Here is a 20,840-nt window from a genome sequence, read left to right as displayed (position 1 = left end):
AGCAGGTAAAAAGAATAAGATTAATCTTTCTATGTCAACATAGATCTATGACATAGAGCTAAGTTATAAAAACTATAGATATAATGTAAATGCTTAATATAAATGTAAACATTGTATACATGGTTTAGCAACTTAATTTTATTTATGCATTTTTATTTTTATTCAACTTAATATACAGTGTATTATTAGTTTCAGAGGTAGAATTTAATGATTCATCAGTTGCATACAACATCAGGTGCTCATTACTTCAAGTGCCCTCCTTAATGCCCATCACCCAATTGCCCCATCCCCCATCCATCTCCCCTCCAGCAACCCTCAGTTTGTTTCCTGCAGTTAAATCTCTTATGGTTTGCCCTCCTGTTTTTGTCTTATTTTATTTTCCTTACCTTCCTCTATGTGCATCTGTTTTTTTTTTTTTTTTAAAGATTTTATTTATTCCTGAGAGAGACAGAGAGAGAGGCAGAGACATAGGCAGAGAGAGAAGCAGGCTCCCTGCAGGGAGCCCGATGCAGGACTCCATCCCAGGACCCCAGGATCATGCCCTGGGCTGAAGGCAGACACTCAACCACTGAGCACCCAAGGCGTCCCTCATCTGTTTTGTTTCTTGAATTCCACAAAGTGAAATCATACGGTATTTGTTTTTCTCTGACTGACATATTTTGCTTAGCATAATACTCTCTAGTTCCATCCATGTCATTATAAATGGCAAGATTTCATTCTTTTTGATGGCTGAGTAATATTCCATTGTGTGTATCACATACCCATACATACCACATCTTCTTTATCCATTCATCAAGACATCTGGATGCTTTCCATATTTTGGCTATTGTGGATATTGCTGTTGTAAATATTGGGGGTACATATGTTCCTTCAAATCATGTTTTTTGTATCCTTCAAATAATACCTGGTTTTACAACTTAATTTTTTTTAACTTTGCTCTATGTCATAGGTCTATGTCAATATAGAAAGATTAATCTTTTTTTTTTACCTGCTGTGTAATATTTCATAAGTTTGGCTGTATCATTATTCAGTCACTACTGTGTTGATCAGATTGACTTTGTTTTCTCAATAAGTTTTTAAAATTATTATTTAAGTAATAATTGACATTATTTTCAGGTGTACAGTAATTTGGTTTGACAATTCTGTATATTACTCAGTGCTCTTCATAAGTGAAGTCATCACCTGTTACCATGCAACGTTGTTAGAACATTATTTACTATACCCCTATGCTGTACTTTCCATTTTCATTTCCATGATATATTTATTTTGTAACTTGAAGTTTGTACCAGTTAATCCTGATCTTCACCTGTGTCACCCCATCCTCTCAGCCACCTCTCCTCTGGCAACCACCAGTTTCTAATCTGTATTTAAAAATGTGATTTTTTTTTTTTGGTTCATTTGTTTTGTTTTTAAAGATTTATTTGAGAGAAAAAGCGGGCATGAGCAAAAGGGGCAGAGGGGGAGGGAGAGAGAATATGAAGCAGACTCAGCTGAGCATGATCCTGACATGTGGCTTGATCTAATGACCCTGAGATCACGACCTGAATTGAAACCAAGAGTTGATTGCTTAACCAACTGCACCACCATGCACACTGCTATTTTACTTTTTAGATTCGATATATGAGTGATGTCATAGAGTATTTGCCTTTTACTGACTTATTTCACTTAGCATAATAACTTCTGGGTCCATGCATGTTGTTGCAGATGGCAAGATTTCATTCTTTTTTAATAGATGAGTAATATTGCTGTGTGTATGTATGTGTGTGTGAAACACATCTTCTTTACCTGTTCATCTGTCAGTGGACATTTGAGTTGCTTCCATATCTTGGCTACGTAGTGAACATAGGGGTGTGTGTATCTTTTCAATTAGTGTTTTCATTTTCTTTGGTAAATACCAAGTAATAGAATTACTGGATCATATGGTATTTCTATTTTTAATTTTTTGAGGAACCTCCATAATGTTTTCCACAATAATTGCACCAATTTACATTCCCACCGACAGTGCATAAGTGTTCCTTTTCTCCATATCCTCACCAATACTTATTTTTTATTTTTATTTTTGATATTAACCATTCTGACTGGCTTACGGTCATACCTCATTTTGGTTTTGATTTGCATTTCCCTGATGATTAGTGATGTTCAGCATTTTTTCCCGTGTCTTTTGACCAACTTTATTTCTTCTTTGGAAAAATGTCTTTTCGGGTCCTCTGCCCATTTTTAAATCAGATTATTTGGGTATTTTGGTATTGAGTTGTATGATTTGCTTATATATTTTGGATAGTAACCCTTTATCAGACATATCATTTGGAAATATCCTCTCCCAATTCAGTAGGTTGCTATTTTGTTTTTATTGTTTTATTGTTTTATTGGTGATTTCCTTGCTGTGCAAAAGCTTTTTGTTTTGGTGTAGTCTTGATAGTTTATTTTTGCTTTTGTTTCCCTTTCCTGTAGAGACATATCCATAAGTAAGTTTTAAGGCTGATGTCCAAGAGATCACTGGCTATGTTTTCTTTTAGGAGTTTTATGGTTTCAGGTTTCATATTTAGGTGTTTAATGTGTTTGGAATTTGTTTTTGCATATGCTATAAGAAAGTGGTCCAGTTTTCATTGTTTTGGCATGTAGATGTCCAATTACTCAACATCATTTATTGAAAAGTCTTTTCCTTGTTGTATACTCTTGCCTACTTTGTCATAGGTTGGCAATATAGGTATAGGTTTATTTCTGGACTCTTTTTGCTGTTCCACTGATCTGTGTGACTGTTTTTTTGCCTGTACCATACTGGGGTGATTTACTATGGTTTTGTATATCTTCATATCCAGGATTGTGATACTTCTGGTTTTTTTCTTCTTTCTCAAGATCGTTTAGTCTCTTTGAGGTCTTTTGTGGTTCCATATAAATTTTAGAATTACTTGTTCCAGTTTGGTGAAAAACACTTGGTATTTTGAGAGAGACTGCATTGAATCTGTGGATTGCTTTGGGTAGTATACACATTTTAATAATAATCTTCTAATCCATGAGAATGGTATATCTTTCTTTTAGTTTGTGTTGGCTTCAGTTTCTTTCATCGGTGTCTTATAATTTTAGGAGTGTATAGGTCTTTCACGACTTTGGCTAAGTATTTTTCTAGGTATTTTATTCTTTTTGGTAATAGTTGTAAATGGTGATCCCATTGACTTTTGCTGTAACTTCCCAGTAATTGCCCCAACATTGTCTTTTCCATTTTTCAGGTCATTTGCTGTTGGAATTATTGTGAAATCCAAGTCTTTTTGTTACTTTCCTTCTTAGAACATCAGTTGTTCTCTGACTACAAGATAAAGTACAGAGTTTTCTAACTATAAGCCATTACTACCTGTCATTCTTTCATGTGTTCTCTGTGCATTAGATCCAATGAAATATGCACATGTTGTATATTTTTAAAGTGGCTTGACACATGGGTTTTTTGGGGGCAGGGATGCCTAATAAATAATACTGACTACAAGATAAAGTACAGAGTTTTCTAACTATACTGGCTACAAGATAAAGTACAGAGTTTTCTAACTATAAGTCTTTACCACCTGTCATTCTTTTATGTGTTCTCTGTGCATTAGATCCAATGAAATATGCACATATATATTTTTTAAAGTGGCTTGACACGTGGGTTTTTTTGGGGCAGGGATGCCTAATAAATAATATTCCTCTTCCTTGTGCAGTTCAAAACCAAAAGAGTGAAAGGAGAAGGGGTGGGAGAGAAGCACTCAGGAATCATCTATCACTTTTTCTGATAACAATGCTTCGAGTATGTGGCTTTTGATCCTGTGGGCAAATATGTTTGCTAATACTTCACCTTGAATTAGACCCCAGCCCTTGCACAACTGGATAACTACAGACTTGCCTCATGGGAAGCTTTCTACCATGGAGGTGGAGAGAGCAAACCAGAATACATCTTTTCTGCAGGCAGACATATCCAGAATGGAGAAGATGGTACTGAGCTGAGTATATACCAGATTTGTGAGAATATAAGGGGATAAGAATTCTTAGACACAGCTCTCAGAATTGCCTTTTTGCAGTTGTTTTATTCAAATCAAGATCCCAGCAAAGTCAAAACATTGCATTTGGCTGAAAGTCTCTTTTAAAGAGTACTTTTGTCTGTTTATTTTAAATGGATTTTACCTTCTCTCTCTTCTCTCTCTCTTTTTAAATTTTTTTTTTTTTTGCAGATTAGAACAGTCAGAGAGCCTTGAGGAAAACCAACGGAACCTTCTTCAGATGACTGAAAAGTTCTTCCATGCCATCATCAGTTCCTCCTCAGAATTCCCCCCTCAGCTTCGAAGTGTGTGCCACTGTTTATACCAGGTATGTTTAAGGTTAGAGAGTACCGTTATTAATCCAAAGCTGAAGTAAAAATGCTTTACTGAGGAGGGATTTAGCTGCTGATAGTGGGTGGTTGAAAATACTGAGTCAATACATTAAAAAATTTTCGGAATTGGCTTTGAAAAAACTTAAATATTGTTTAGGAGACAGATTGAAGTATTTTAAGGGAGTACTAAAAATAATTAATTTTCCTTGCATTGGGAGCGAGTTTAAAGCGCAAAGAATCTATTGGGTATAATTGACATGGTTGAAATGAGATATATTATGGAATTTTTTTGTTACCTTTTGCCTAAACTACGCACAGAGTTTTTCACATATGAGGCAGGTCTACTGGTCCTTGCTTTTTATACTATTGAAATGCTTGATCTATAATTTTGATGTCTACTTAAAGATGTAATTTTTTTTGTCAGGTTTTCCTAGGACAAACTAATCTGTTTATTTTATATAGAATGCTACTTCTAAAATATATGCATCATCATTCAGATAAAATTATTAGAATTTTTAGCACTAGCATTGCAAGTAATGCTTCTGAGTTCAGATGTCCACAGTCATCCCCTACTTACTGAAGAAATTCGGTCTGTGTTCTTTTTATGGTTCACTGTGATTTTGAATTGCATATGTAGTTCCAGGGATGATTTAATCATTCCAGGGGGAATTAGTGTAGATCTATATTAGCCTGTTTAAAATGGATTTTGTAAGAAACATTAGTGGCTCTGAGTCTGGAGTTTGGGACAGGGGTGGGTACAGGGGAAAGAATTTATGCTTTCACCAGAACCCTTGCCTTTGTGTCTTTTTCTTTGCAGAGTCATCCCCAGCCATTTGTTTTTTTAGCACAGGGCTTCAGTTGCTTAGAGACATTAGCAAGATCGGTGAAATCACCATTTTAGCTGTTTCAGGCTGCTCTATGTGAATTGTTCCCCCATTGCTATTTATAAAAATGTTTCTGCTCTATTAAAAAAAACACCCAAAAACTTACAACCTGAAAATAGTTAACAAAACAGCAATAGTAAATCCTTTACTATCAAATGATTACTGTAAATGTAAGTGGATTAAGTTTTCCCAGTTGAAAGACATAGAATGGCTGAATGGACTAAAAAAAAAAAAAAAAAAAAACCAAGATCCAACAATATGCTGCCTACAAAAGATTCATGGTAGCCTTAAAGACACATATAGAGTGAAAGCGAAGGGATGAAAAAAGTCATTTTAAGCAAATAACCCCCCCCCCAAAAAAAAGCAAGAGTAGTTATACTTATTTCAGACCAAATAGACTTTAAACTAAAAATGGTGAAAAGAAACAAAGAAGGTCATAATATAACAATAAAGGGGGTTAATACATCAAGAAGATATAATAGTTCTAAGTATTTATGTGCCCAACATTGGAGTACCTAAATATACAAAGCATAAACTAACAGATCTAAAAGAAGTAAATAGTAATATAGAATTAATTGGGGACTTTAATACCCCACTGTCAACAATGGATAGATGATCCAGACAACCGAAACAGCAGATTTGAACAAATATAGACCAGATGGACCTAACAGACAGATATAGAACTTTCTGCTCAACAACAGCAGAATATACATTCTTCTCAAGCACACAATATGTTTTCTAGGATAGGCTGTATCTTAGGCCACAAAATAAGTCTTAGCAAATTCAAGAAGATTGAAATCATACCAAGTGTCTTCTCTGACCACAGTGGTGATTACATCAGGAAATCAATTATATGAGGAAAACTGGAAAAGAAGTGAACACATGGAGATTAATTACTACCCTGAACAATTAATGGATCAAAGAAGAAATTAAAGGGGAAATAAAAAAGTTTCTTGATAAATGAAAATGGGAACACAACATCCAGAACATGTAGGATGCAGCAAAAAGCAGTTAAGAGGGAAGTTCATACCAATAAACAACTCTGTTAAGGAGTGGGAAAGATCCAAATAAGCAGCCTAACTCTTTGCCTTAAGGAATTAGAAAAAGAACAAACTGAGCTCAAAGTTAGCAGAAGAAAGTTATAAAGTTTAGAGCAGAAATAAATGAAATAGGAATAACTACAGAGTAACAGTAGAAAAGATTAACCAAGCTAAGAGTTGGTTCTTTGAAAAATAAATAAAATTAACAAACCTTTAGCTAGACTAACCAAAGAGAGGAAGGACCTAAATCAACAAAATTAGAAATGAAAAAGGAGATCTCACAACTGATACCACAGAAATTTAAAGGGTTATAAGAGGCTAGTATGACTATGTGTGTCAACAAACTAGACAACCTAGAAGAAATGGAAAATTTCTTAGAAACATAGACAACTTACCAAGATTGAGGAAGAAGTAGAAACTCTGAATAGACCAATTATTACAAAATTCTCCCATCAAAGAAAAGCCCAGGACCAGTTGGCTTAACTGGTGATGTTTACCAAACATTTACAAAAGAATGAGCACCAGTCCTTCTCAAAGTCTTAACAAAAAGCTGAAGAGAAGAGAACGCTCTAAACTCATTTTATGAGGCCAGCACTAACCTGATACCAAAACCAGAAAAGGACACTGCTAGAAAAGAAAACTACAGGCCAATATCATTGATGATTATAGCTGTAAAAATTATCAATAAATTACTAGCATACTGAATTCAGCAGTATATTAAAATGATCATGCACCATGGTCAAGTGGGATTTATCCTTTGGTGCAAGGATGGTTGAACATATGCAACATATGCAAACCAATCAATGTGATACATCACATTAATACAATGAAGAAAAGAATCATATCATCTCAATGTAGAAAAAGCACTGAACAAAATTTAATATCCATGATAAAAATTCTTAATAAATTAGGCATGGAAAGAATATGTCAACATAATAAAGGCCATAAATGACAACCACACAGTGGTGAAAGGTTGAAAGCATTCCTCTAAGATCAAGAACAAGACAAGGAAATCTACTCTTACCACTCCTATTCAACATAATACTAGAAGTGCTAGCTAGAGCAGTCAGAAAAGAAAAAGTATCAGAATTGGAAAGGAAGAAGTAAAATTGTCTCTACTTGCAGATGACATAATTTTGTATATAGGAAGTCTCAAAGACAAACAAAAAACAGAACTAATCAGTGAACTCAGTAAAGTTGCAGTCTACATAGTTAACACACAAAAATCAATAGCATTTCTATATATTAACAATGAAATTTGTAAAAAAAAATCAATCTCATTTACAATAGCATCAAAACAATAAAAGGCTTAGGAATAAATTAAGGAGGTGAAAGATCTCTATGCTGGAAACTATGACAATGATGAAAAAATTGAAAACAGATAAATGGAAAAGGTATCCTGTGTTCATGGATTGGAAGAACTAACTATTTAGATATAATACTACCAAAGTAATTTATAGATTCAGTGCAGTCCCTATTAAGTTTCCAATGGCATTTTTTACACAAATAGAAAAAATACTCCTAACATTTTAATGGAACCACAAAAGACCTTACATAGCCAAAGCAGTCCTGGGAAAAAAGAATGATTCTTGAACACTTCCTGATTTAAAGCTGTAGCCATCAGAACAGTATGTATTGGCATAAAAATAGATTCACCAGTGGAATAGAATCAAGAGCCCAGAAGTAAAGCTAAGCATATATAGTCAACTAATATTTGACAAGCGATCCAAGAATACTCAATGGAGAAAAGATAGTCTTTTCAATAAATGGTGCTTAGATCACTGAATATTGACATGTAAAAAACCGTCATATACCACTCATACAAATTAACTCAAAATGGATTAAAGATTTAAATGTAGAATTTGAAAACATGAAACTACTAGAAGAAAACATAGGAATAAAGCTTCTTGGCATGAGGCTTGGTAATGGTTTTTTGGAAGTGACACCTAGAGTACAACAAACTCAAAAATAAGCAGATGGGACTACGTTAAACTAGAAAGCTTCTGTGCAGCAGGCACATCATATAATGTGAAGAGACAATCTATGGAGTGGGAAAAAATATTTGTGAATTATATATCTAATAAGGAATATTTAAAATATATTAAAAACGTACACAATTTTCAATAGCAAAAATAAATTAAAAATGAGCAGCAGATTCTTTTGAATAGACATTTTTCCAAAGAAGTTACATAACAGGCCAAAAGGTACATGGAAAGATGCTCAATATCACTAGTCACTGGGGAAATGCAGATTAAAACCGCAGTGAGGGGCAGCCCCGGTGGCCCAGAGGTTTAGCGCTGCCTTCAGCCCAGGGTGTGATCCTGGAGACCTGGGATTGAGTCCCACGTCGGACTCCTTGCATGGAGCCTGCTTCTCCCTCTGCCTGTCTGTCTGTCTCTCTCTGTCATGAATAAATAAATAAAATCTTAAAAAAAATAATTAAAAAAAAATAAAACCACAGTGAGATAGCACCTCAATACCTGTTAGAATGACCACCATCGAAAAGACTAGAGATAACAAATTCATGGATAGAGAAAAATGGGAACCCTTGTGCACTATTGGTACAATTGTAAGTTGGTATAGCTAATATGGAAAACAGTATGGAAAATTCTCAAAAAATTCAAAATTAAACTACCATATCATTCAGCAATTCCACTTCCAGGAATATATCCAAAGGAAATGAAAATACTAACTTGAAAAGATAATCTTCACCCTCATGTTCATAACAGTATTACTTAGAATAGCCAAGACATGGAAACAACCCGAGTATCCATCAACAGATGAATGGATTAAAAGAACTGTGGGTATATGCACAATGGAATATTATTCAGCCATACAAAATGAGGAAATTTACCATTTTTTGACAGTGCACATGGCCCTTGGAGGCATTATGCTAAGTAAAATTAAGTCAGAGACAAATAACTATATGGTGTCACTTATATGTAGACTCTTAAAAAGAAAGAGACAGACAAAACTAAAGTCATGGAAAAAAGAGATCAGACTTGAGGTTACTGGAGGTGGAGATTGGAGGCAGAGGAAATTGAAGGAAGGTGGTCAAGTGGATTTCTGAAATGGCAGTGGCTTTGACTTGATTTAAAAGTGAATGGTTACTGACTGCCTGATTACATGACTTAGTAGATTTTAGTAGAAATTCATGTGGTTGCCATCCTAAAGGGAAAAAAAAAATTTTTTTGTATCATCAGCAAACTTGGAGTTCATTTTGAGACCATGATTCTAATAAGGTAAATGGAACAGGGCTTGGCATTCGTATGTATTTAGGAAATATTTAATGAAGGAATAGAATTCTCCCATCCACTCCTCCCAAGTAAAACAAGATTCTTGCCAGCTTTCATAGGAAGGGAGGGATGTAGTTAAAATAAATCAGAAAATTGAGTAATAAGATGGTCATTTGTGGCTTATTAAACACTATGTGTTATGCTTTTTTAAAGCACTCTAATAAAATATCCTGTGTTATAACAGACCTGAATTATCTTATTAAATATTTCACATAGAATTATTTTCTTTAAGAATATTATCTAAATGTGTGTCTGCATTATTTTGAAGTATTGGGGAAACATTGTTGGGATGTAGAGTACTATAGAGCAAAATTGTGCAATGTTATTTATAAATATGATTTTGTTTTTTAATAAGTGACTGATAACAGGGATTTCACATTTCCTAATTAAAAGAAAAAAAGCTTTGGTCTCAAGTTACTCTTTGAGTCTCCTACCAAATGTAGTTTTCTCCTTAGTTTGCTCTTTTATTCATCTTTCTTCTGGCTTTTTCTTGCTCTTTTGACTTTGGCAATGACATAATGGTACCTTTGTACTTCTGTGTTCTGCTGGGAGGGATAAGTAGTTGATTGTTTCCTCGAGTAAATATGGCTCCTGCTCTGGGACTTGGAAAATTTTGAAAGCTGAGTGAGGATATTGCTAGCTAATAAACTTCTCTGAGTGTTAGCTCCTTTTTCTTGAGTTCATGTTTTTGACTGTTAAGCCTTTTTTGAATCATGCTTTAGCCAGATCTGTTACTTTGTATGCCCCCTTACATAGTGGACTAGGTTAAGATTATATAGGGATAGCCAACTGTGAACATGTGTCAGATTTATAATTAAGACATTTTTTCATGTATTTATTTCTACTTTTCCTCCTCATTGGAGGAAAAGAATACAGGTTTTCTCTACTATCCCAAAGTAGAGTGTTCCTATGAAACCTTTTGTAACCCAAAGTGTCATAAAGAGAAGCAGTTACCATTAATTTATATGGAAAAATTTTTTAGTGTTCCCAGTCCCCCAGAATAACCAACCACATCATACCAAATAACACATAAAACCTAAAATAACATTAACATATAGTAAAAACAGGAATAATATGACAAATACACAGCTGTATAAAGTACAAATAATTTATGTATGGGGTTGCTTCACTTACCAGAATTGGGATGACAGCAAGCACACCAGAAGGGGTGTGTTAAGCTGGGATGTTGGAGGTTGGGGTGGTGGGAGGTGCAGAAGTATAGCGTGTAGGATTGAGAGAAAGAGTGTCCTCTATTAATGTCTCATCATTGTCTAAATCCATCCATGCAGACAGGTCACTCATGTCTCTACACCTTCTGCCTGCTTTGATGTCAAAGGTCAAGGTTCATCATCTGCTGTGGCTAATGTGGCTGATGTGGAAGGCTTGAAGTATGACATTATGCTCAACTGCTTAGCCTCTTGCATTTTTCTATACTACAGATATTTGTAGGCACTCAAAACATTCTATAAACCTGTCCCTAAACCTGTATGCCCTTTTAAAATTAAAGCCATACTTTTCTGCAATCACTGCAGCACCATCCATCTTAGCAAAAATCTCACTCAGGTGCTTCACATTCAGTTTCTGGAAAACTTCACTTTCAGGCCGTTCACTGTTGTGTTCAGTGTTGATTGTTCTTTTCTCTTGCAATTGCATCAGCTCTTTACCTGTCAGTTCTTGGCCATGGGATGCCAAAACAATCAACATCATCTTCATCAGGTTTCACAAACTGAGCCTCCTTAACCAAACCATATTTATTGTTGTTAGTTTAAAGCCTTTAAAATTGTTCCCTGCTTCGAGACAGTCCTCTAAGCACCATTTCTCATCCAGAATGTTTGTTACCCTATCAAGAGCATCTCCAACGTTGGCAGTTGCCAATTTTGTATTGTAGTGTTTCCAAATCCCTTGTAAAGATGTTTTGGAGTTGGCTTCTCTGTCAATGGCACTCACAGAAAGATGCATAACATTTTGCAGTCTAGTAAGCCTTAATGGTGGCTATTAGGCCTAGGACACATGGTCGTATCAACAACATCATACTTGGCAGGAAGAATACAATAAGAATGTTATTGCTGTGCTCAGTAATGCCAGGTCGAAGAACAGCACAATTTCAGCAATCAGAAGATACCTGTTATCAAGATTATTTTCTTTACAGTATTTTCAACAAAAGGACTAATGTACTCAGAAAAAAAATCATTTGGATATCCAGCTGCTTGGATACAAATGAAACACAAAAAGTATATTCTTATCAATGCCTTTAAGTGCCCTTGGATTTTCTGAATGGTACACTAGTAGAAGCTTAAGTACAGCATCACCAAAAAAGAAAAAGGACAGCATCACCAGTAGTGTTAATGGTAGGCCTGAGGGTAAACTTGTCCTTTGATGCCTTGTGTCCCTTAGCCTACTTTAATTCTGTTGAAGTAAATGTCTTGCTCAGCAGTTTTTCTAATAAGAAATTGAAGTTTAACACTTTTTTTTTAAACACTTGTTTAAATGAATAACTACCTACTATAATTATTTATTTTCACCAGTTCTTCTGGGAACTTTTCAGCAGCTTCCATATCAGCTGAAACACTCTCTCCAATAACCTTTGAGCTATGAAGCTGCCTTTGCTTCAACACCGATCAAACCACCCATGACTACCTTTAAATCATACTTTTGTAACACTTAGATAATCATTGTTCGGTACTTTCTGTTTCAGCTTACTAAAAAATTTGATTTCTCCTGAAGTGTAAGATAACTTAATGGAATACCATGCTTTGTTCACCCAGAAGTCCACTCAAGCAATAGACTTTTCATTGCATCCATAACTGGATGCTGACTAAAAGAGACCATTTTACTACTGGCAGAACCAGTTAGTAACTTCAGCAACTTTCAAGATTGTTCTTCTCTGTGAGTAAATGGTATGAAGAGTGGATGCAGGGAAGTTTAATGCACACACACTGTCTGTTTTCATTCACCAGAGTTGAAATCCTTAATTACATCCAGTTTTACGCCAAGTGTAACACTCTTACAAACTCTTAGGCTTTTCTGATAACTTAGGGCACATCTTGCTAATGGATACACAAAATAAATTGAGATGAAGCACAGATGCTCATAGACAAGTTGAAAGCTGTGGCAACTTGGTGCTGAGTGTTGGCTCCTGGGGAAGGAAGTTGGCAGCCCCTCGCTGTTTGGGGGGTGTGCCCTGCCTCTGTAATGGCTCACTGCAAAACAAACGCTGATTACAATATTTGCTTTTAGCTATTTTTCCTGTAAAAGCCAAAGCCTCTTTGGATTCCTTTCAGTTAGCAGAAATAGGTACTAATTTAGGTCTTTTGTTGAAAGCGAACTTTTGAAAACCAAGAGTTACCTATAATGAGAAAATAATTCCCAGAATGGATTTTCTCTTAACTTATGGTGAGAGGATTCTGAGAAAAAGCTAAATATTATGATTCTAAGTAAATGTCATTTTTCCCAGTAAATCTGCTTCTCCAAGTGGAAGTAGTTTACACCAATTTTTAAGGCTATAAATGATAATTATATACCATAATTGGAAAAAGTTGCATGAAACTGCATTTTAGTGATCTATTTGGTTACTAGTACTTTTGTATATAGTCTAAAGTTTGAACCAAAGCCCCATGAGAAAAGAACTGTGTCGTCTTGTTTTGCTGCTAGTTTCTGATACCTAGAATGGTATCTAGCATGTTAGATGTGCAATAATTCCTTGGATGGATGAATGGATAGATGGATGAATAAATGTCAGAGTAACTTAAGTTATGGTGTTGAATGCCCCAAATTCCTGGAATAAAATGCCATCTATGGTGGATTTAAATGGTTTTAAAGCTATTAAAAAAAAAAGTTGTTGGGCCTAGTCTACTCCAACCAAGAGTCTTAATTTTAAAAGAACTCTTTGACCTGGGGTGCCTGGGTGGCCCACTCGGTTAAGCGTTTGACTCGATCTCAGCTTAGGTCTTGATCTCAGGGTCGTGAGTTCAAGCCCCATGTTAAGTTCCATGCTGGATGTGGAGCCTAATTTTAAAATAAATAAATAAAAATAAAAGAATTCTTTGGCCTAGAAGGAGCCCTGAGAGATGAAGCCAATATATCTGTGTGTTTTTGGTTTTGTTTTTCCTTTTTGGTGCTTTGTTTTTTGATACATTCTGGTAGTCAGATATGTGAAAAAATGTTAAGTGGGCTTACAGTTTTATTCTATAATTTTCTCTGCAGTTTCTTCTTTAATATTAATTAATGCTTATTTCTAGTTAAGCTGATAACATTCTCCTTCCAAATGTTGCAGAGCTTTTAACCTCCTCTGTTTAGTAGAACTTTTTCAGGAAGTAGCCTGCAAACAGAGAAATAAGTGAAATTTTAAGAGAATCTTTCTTAAAGAGATTTTTAATTCAGAATCTCTAACGTGAATTTTACCATTATATTTAGCCAATTAACGTTTATTTTTTAAATCATTAGGTCTAAATTAAATGCCGGCTATTGATAAAAGAACTTTAAGTCAATTGAAGGATACACAGAGAAGTATTTATCAAGAAAAAATTATGTAGACACATAGAAGTGTGTTTAGTGTGTGATCTACTTGTAATGAAATATCTTATGAAATTTATCAAAAGCTAGGAATTAACTGAAATGTAAATTAAATATCCTCAAATTTACTTGGGGAGAACTTTTCTGTGATTTATAGCCAGAAATAGTAGATATGATTGTCTCAACATTTCTTGCTGTTTATTTAGTGCTTTGGCTTAAAAATGTGATAAAAATTAAAATCCAGAAATAGATTCATCCCTCAAAATTCAGTTGATTTCTAATTTTTTGTTGATTCCATTTGTGTTACATTTGATCATGTAATTTTATGTACAAGCCAACATTGTTTTTGTTGCTGTATGTAGTTGGTGCTGTGACTTGTTTGTGCTCATCTCTGTTCTGTAGGCAACTTGCCACTCCCTACTGAATAAAGCTACAGTAAAAGAAAAAAAGGAAAACAAAAAATCAGTAAGTTTGGAGAACTTTTTATTAGCTGTTTCTTTCAAAGCAAAACAAAAATCTTTTGCTGTTTGTTAAGAACATCTTCACTTAAGCCTATTTGACCTTCACTGTAAAATCATTCTACTAATTCTGGCACAAAATAGCTTTCATTTCAATTAACCCTGGAATTAAGTTACATCAAAACATTCTCTGTGTTCCTTTGGTTTGATTTATCCCAAAGGCATTTTGGGGACATTTGTTGCATTGGATATCCCTGGTCTAATTTTATTATTGTTCTGTTTAAAATTACAAATGAATGCAAAAGAAACTTAATTTCAAGGCCTTAGGAAATGCTGACTCTCTTCATTCTTGCTTCTTGTTGCAGGTAATGTGAGTGGTTTCTTTTCATAGAGGTGAAAGTTTTTCCTTTAGTATTAGAAGTATATGGAGGGAAAAAATAGTATATGGTGGGAAAGTGTGTCACTTTCTAAATCTTACCTAAAAGTTTCATTTTTTACTCCTTATATTTTTATCTAGACAGTCTCAGCCAGAATCTAGATGTTTGTACTTAGATTATAAAAATCCTAACAGTAAACCTTTTACCTTAGAGAAAGTCATCATTAAACTATTGAGACTGAGAGTATAGTATTTTGAAATAAAGGAAAACTCAGTGAATCCATATTTTTAGAAAAACACCTCATTTTGCAAACATAGTAAGACTGTATTGCCTATTTCTGTGAACTTGCCCTAATTAAAAGGAAGAAAATTATGGTAGTCATAATTATTTTCTTCCCCATGAGTGGAATTTGGCCCAAATATGCATTCATTTTGAATTTGTCACTATCACTGTGACTTACCAGGCTGAGTATCATCTTTGTTCATATAATACAAATGATTTTAGAGAAAAATGTAAAAAAAAAAAAAGAAAAAAAAAGACCTTTAGGAGTCATGGAGGTAGTTAACATACCAAGGTAAAACTTAGAATATAATATTCATTGGGTTTCATCTTTCATTTCTTGTCTAAGCTTTATACAGAAGTTCTTGTTTAAATTCAGAACTAAATTAAAATTTAGATGCAATGTACATTCAAGATTTTGAGTATGTTAAATAAGTTTGGTCAGCTGTGAGCAAATGGACTGGATGGCTGTCTTGCTTAAAAACATTTCTTTCTAATGCTTCTAATTCTCAGCATATGTGGGTTTAACACATACACACCATCACTGTTGAAATTTACTATTTCTAACACTCTTGTTCAGTGTTTTACTAATGGCATTGTGTTAGTATATCACATAAATTAAAATTCCAGCTTTTTGTGTTTCTCTAAGCATGTTTTCTAGCCTCCTAACATTGCTTTATTTATTAAGATTTTGTCTAAAATTGTTCCTTGAAATGTTATTTTTACTAGTGTTATTTTCAGATTTTTTTTTTTTTTTTTTAAGTATCTGGGTAACGCTGAGTTTTGGAATGTGTTTCTCAGCACAGGTGATATGAGGTCCTCCTGGAAACAAAGGGAGACTAATTGGTAATTTGAGCTATTTTTAGAACACATCCCAAAGTATGAAAACAATAGTCATCATAAATTTAAAACATTGGTTTATGGAGTTGTTGGCTTAAGAATCTAATGATCTTTTCTTTTAAAAAGCAAGCTCTTCATTGGAGTATATGTGTAATGGATTGGAATATGTAAAATGTAGAGAGAAGGTCCTGGCTCGGTATATTGGCTGTGTAGTCGTATTATAGATAATTCCATTTATTATACTCAACATATAATGTATAATTAGATCTTCTTTGAGAAGTTAGTTGTCTACCCAACTCAGGTAATCAAGCATATGTGGGGTAGTGATCCTCTTGCTGATGTAAAATTTATGACTGCATTCATTTGACCATGTTGTTCAGATTTTACTAAGGGTTAACGAGTAGAGAGAACATTTGACTGATAACTGGTTTCAGCATACAGACTAGCCCAATTTTGACCTTTTATGCAGAATATGTTTGGGACCTAAATTAGATTTTTATAGATTAAAAAAAACACTTGAGTATGTACACTATGAGGTAAAATTACATTGATGTTCATTAGTGATGAAAGAAAAAACTTTTTATAAATTGTCTCATGAAACTTATTATACAGCATTTTTATTGATACTCATTATATTTTATCAGGTTTTAGTTCCAAAAATATACTATCATCAGTGAGATACATTATTATATGATCCCATAAGCAGTGTTTCTGAGGTGTGGGTACTTTGAGTTTTGACAAGAATTAATTTTGAAGATGTGGAGAATAGCAAAGGGGTAATACTTTTCAGAAGTTTGACAGTATTCTCCCTTTGGGAAATAATTCACCCAGATTTTCATTAAATTCTGAGAATGAATTATACCTAATTAAATTAGGTATAAATGTGAGTCACACTATAAAACTATTTTGTTCTAGACAAAACTAGTAAGTAGCACCTTTCAGAAATGTGCATATAAGTTACTGCTTTTTAGGACATACTTCCCGGGCAGATTAGTATTTCCAAATGATTCTTTGGAAACCAAATTATGTCTTTTAGTTTTTCAAAAACTATTTCAAGATTTTAATGGGTTAAACTGAACATATGCTTATTCTTTTAAAACAATCTATTTGAAATTAAATATAAAGCAATTTTTAGTCCTTGCTAATTCCTGGAAAGCTTTAAAATTTTGTAGATTTGAAAAAAAAAATTTTGTAGATTTGTTGATAAGTTTCTTCTGCTTTAAGATTAAAACTTGGGAATTCTAAAAGAACCACTCGGTAGCAATGGTGTTCCTGGAACATTCTGAAGTTGTATGAATTTTGTGTAAATGTATACATTTCATTTTTCTGTTCCTACTTCCTAAAAGGTTAAATACTGTACTACAGTGGTAAGAGACACTTGAATTTTCTTCTTAATTCTATTTCTAAAACTGTATTTCAGCTAAAAATAATTCTCAAACACTATTTGGGTTTTAAAGCTATTCTAGTAAGGCTGCTATATTTAGCCAGCTTCCTCCTATTTAAGTGTAAGGTGGTTCTTCCTGCAGTAGCACTCAGAGGACTTTAAGACAAAGGAAGCTTCCTGAGCTGCGTAGTATAAATGAAAGTAAGAATATATTAGTTACAACTCTGTCTGTTATCGCCATTTACAAGGATATACTTTGGCTTAAAAAATCATTCTCTGAAATCTTACATTTACTGATTCTCTATCAGGTACAGTAGAAAACTAAAGGTTTTAAGCAGTGAATGAGAAGACATTTAAAATGTATACTACATGAAACCCTAAAGGGGGTAGAAAGAAATAAAATAATTCTTAATCTTCCCAGAGTTAATCTGGAGTCAGTGTGCCATGTGAATTCGTGACAAGAAGTATTACTTTATTAAAGCATTATAAAATAGAGTTATGTGAGATTCTGCACATGAATCCCATTTTCTCATTTTTCCCCAATCTCCTCTGAAATGTGGGTCTATCCCTAGAATCTTATAATATTGCACAGAGCCCTGTGGCTTTGCTGCTGTGGCCATCAGTTGAAAGCAGCAGTTAGCTACACTAAGCAAGAGCAATTGTAGAGATTAAAATGTTATAAAAGTGTTCTTTAAAAATATATGTGTGTGTGTGTTATCTGTAAAAATATGTAAGTTTTAGAATAATCTAATTTTCATACGTTAACTTCAAACAGGAATCACTGGAAAGAGAGCCGGTGGGAGCTGAGCCAGTGTCATAACATTTTTCCCAATCTAATGTGCCTATTACTTTACCTTCAAAGTAGAATGTTTATAAAAAGAAGCGAAATCCATTTTAAATATTGGGCTCACATTGTTTTTCAGCGTGGGCAACCATTTCTTGTTTCCTTAATTTTTTTTTATTTGACAGATTTACGCACTGAGGTACACAAAGGGGTTCTCTTTTCTGCTGGTGGGATCCTTTTTTCTTTTAGGTCCCTGAGAATTCCTGTTCCTCCATGATTTAAATAATAGGTCCTTATAAAGCATTCTGAGGAAGAAAAGAAACTGGCAATAATGTTACTTGTAAGTAAGTTTTTTTCTCTTGATAGGAATCTAAAAAAACGTACTTTTGTTTGTGTGTAGCAAACATTTTGCTCAAGATACTGGGTTGTACCAGGTATCCCAACAAAATGTAAGTATTTACTATCAGAAATTGGATGTTGCTGGGTATGCTGTTGAAAACTTAGCTTTGCCTTGTGAGAGTTGACCACGCTCTCATGTCTATTAATCTTAGTAAAATAGGATAATCTTTGTGTTAAAATTTGGTCTGCTTTTTAAATGAACAAACTTGCAATATAAACAACAATGATAAATTTAAGATCTTTTTTCAGGTCTCTCCTACACCAGTCATTCAGGAGATTTTTCTTTTTTCTTAGATATCTTTATTGTGCTTTAAAAGGATGGAGGGCAGGAATTGAGGATAAATTTTATTTACCGATGTTTTGGGAGTAGGAAAAAATAGAAAGGTGTTGGTTACAAGAGTAATACTTCAGAGTTATTGTGCCAAAGTTTGACCCTTGAGCTTTTTCTTCCCATTTCCTTTTTAAATTCAAACTATCTAGTCAATTTTGAACTCCTTGTTTTTAGGTGGTTAGCCAGCGTTTCCCTCAGAACAGCATCGGTGCAGTGGGAAGTGCCATGTTCCTCAGATTTATCAATCCTGCCATTGTCTCACCGTATGAAGCAGGGATTTTAGATAAAAAGCCACCACCTAGAATTGAAAGGGGCTTGAAGTTAATGTCAAAGGTGATCTACTTTTAAATTTCTCTTCCAACTAAATTTTCAGTTTTTTGTTTTTATTGTATTTCTTTTTGAATTAATTTTAAAAATTTCCCGTGGTTTTCACTTATATGTTTTATTTTTATTTGTTAAATTGCAAAGGAATTCATTAAACTGATACCTTACTATTATGGGAAAATAATCTTAGCGAAGATTATTTCTGAAGATAAATTTCTATGTGTTCATTCTGGAAATTCTGAAATGGCAGCTATTTTTTTTTTTTATTAAAAGAGACGTTTAAAATGAAATTTTAGTATTTATCTTTATATGTGTTATACATGTATATGTATGTAATAGTTATATTTGGGAAAGAACAGAAACAACACCCAGTAGTTATAGAATGAATAATTACTTTAATCACTAGTAGAAATTACATCAGTGAGACAATTAGTACTCTTAAAGAGTATATGACTGTGTTCGTTTCATACAATGAATGATCTGGTTTATAACCCTTTTGTATTATTTAGATACTTCAGAGTATCGCCAATCATGTTCTTTTCACAAAAGAAGAGCATATGCGGCCTTTTAATGATTTTGTGAAAAGCAACTTTGATGCAGCACGGAGGTAGGATTGCTCTATTTGAATTAACTATTGTTGGTTTCATTTAAGTCTGCGTACTAGGTCTACATGAAGCTCTTGTGTAAGTTTTTACATCTTCCCTCTCTAGGTCAAGAGCAGAGTTAATCTTACTTTATTTTCCTGTAGGAGGCTATGGAGGCTATGGCAGAGTAAATCCATATTCTTTATAATTTGGTAGTGATTTCCATATTTGAAAACCAGTAGAGATTTTTGACACATCTACTAAAATAAAGGATTTGAGGTTGCTACAATATGGAGGAAAAGAAGAAAAAGATTCTATCTAGTAAAACCTAAAACCAGAATGGTACACATAATGCATAATAGTGTATAATGATAATTTTTTTTATGTTGAGTTGTTGGTTTATCTGTAGGTAGGGACAATACTGTTTACCTGTCTGAGTTGGCTTTAAGGAAACAAATGAGATAGTGTATGAGAAAGTGCTTTGAAAATGTAGGTTAAGGTCCAGAATTCTGCTTTTCATGTAGTGTGAAACTAATTGGTCTGACTCATAGTCTAAGCTAGACTTGTACATCTCTCTCTTCCAGTTTCTCATTATGGTTCATATCAACTTATTTCTAGCTGGAGTTTAAAAGGTATATTATTGGACTGTAAGCTGTTTTGAAGGAAAAAGTGAATATCAGCATAGGTTTCATGTTCTAGCAGATAGACTACCCATAGAAAGTTAAAAGAACGAAAAGTCTAACCCTGGCTCTGACCTAATAGGTTATATAGCTTTGGGGAGGTCTTTCTTTTGTTTCATCTTAGTCTCTGTTTCCTTATCTGTAAAGTACTGGCTTTGATCCAGAGTCTCATCCATCTAAATTTAGTTGTTGTCTGACTTCAAAACCTACTCTGAAACCAAAGCCAGGTATCAGAAATGGAATACCAAATTTCTTCTTGTCTCTTCTTGTTTTGTTTAATGACAGTCATGTGTGAATAATATCATAATCCTCCATACTTATAATCTCAGTTA

At 34.0% G+C, this 20,840-nt stretch overlaps 1 protein-coding gene across 5 annotated transcripts in view; it reads left to right on the top strand.

Annotated features, from left to right (window-relative positions):
- Positions 1 to 20,840, top strand: part of NF1 (neurofibromin 1) — a 266,110-nt gene that overhangs the window by 134,920 nt on the left and 110,350 nt on the right. For 4 of the 5 annotated variants that reach the window (XM_055317047.1, XM_055317054.1, XM_055317038.1 and 1 more), the window contains exons 30-33: positions 4,197 to 4,332; positions 14,471 to 14,533; positions 19,095 to 19,253; positions 19,754 to 19,851. In XM_055317047.1, coding sequence (XP_055173022.1) covers positions 4,197 to 4,332; positions 14,471 to 14,533; positions 19,095 to 19,253; positions 19,754 to 19,851 — 456 coding nt within the window. The remainder of the gene's footprint in view (positions 1 to 4,196; positions 4,333 to 14,470; positions 14,534 to 19,094; positions 19,254 to 19,753; positions 19,852 to 20,840) is intronic. The other variant, XM_055317045.1, reaches the window with a different exon arrangement.

Source organism: Nyctereutes procyonoides, unplaced genomic scaffold, assembly GCF_905146905.1.
Source record: "Nyctereutes procyonoides isolate TBG_1078 unplaced genomic scaffold, NYPRO_anot_genome, whole genome shotgun sequence".
Lineage (NCBI taxonomy): Eukaryota > Metazoa > Chordata > Mammalia > Carnivora > Canidae > Nyctereutes > Nyctereutes procyonoides.
The sequence above is the reverse complement of the archived record's forward strand: the minus strand, read 5'-3'. Positions and strand labels throughout refer to the sequence as shown.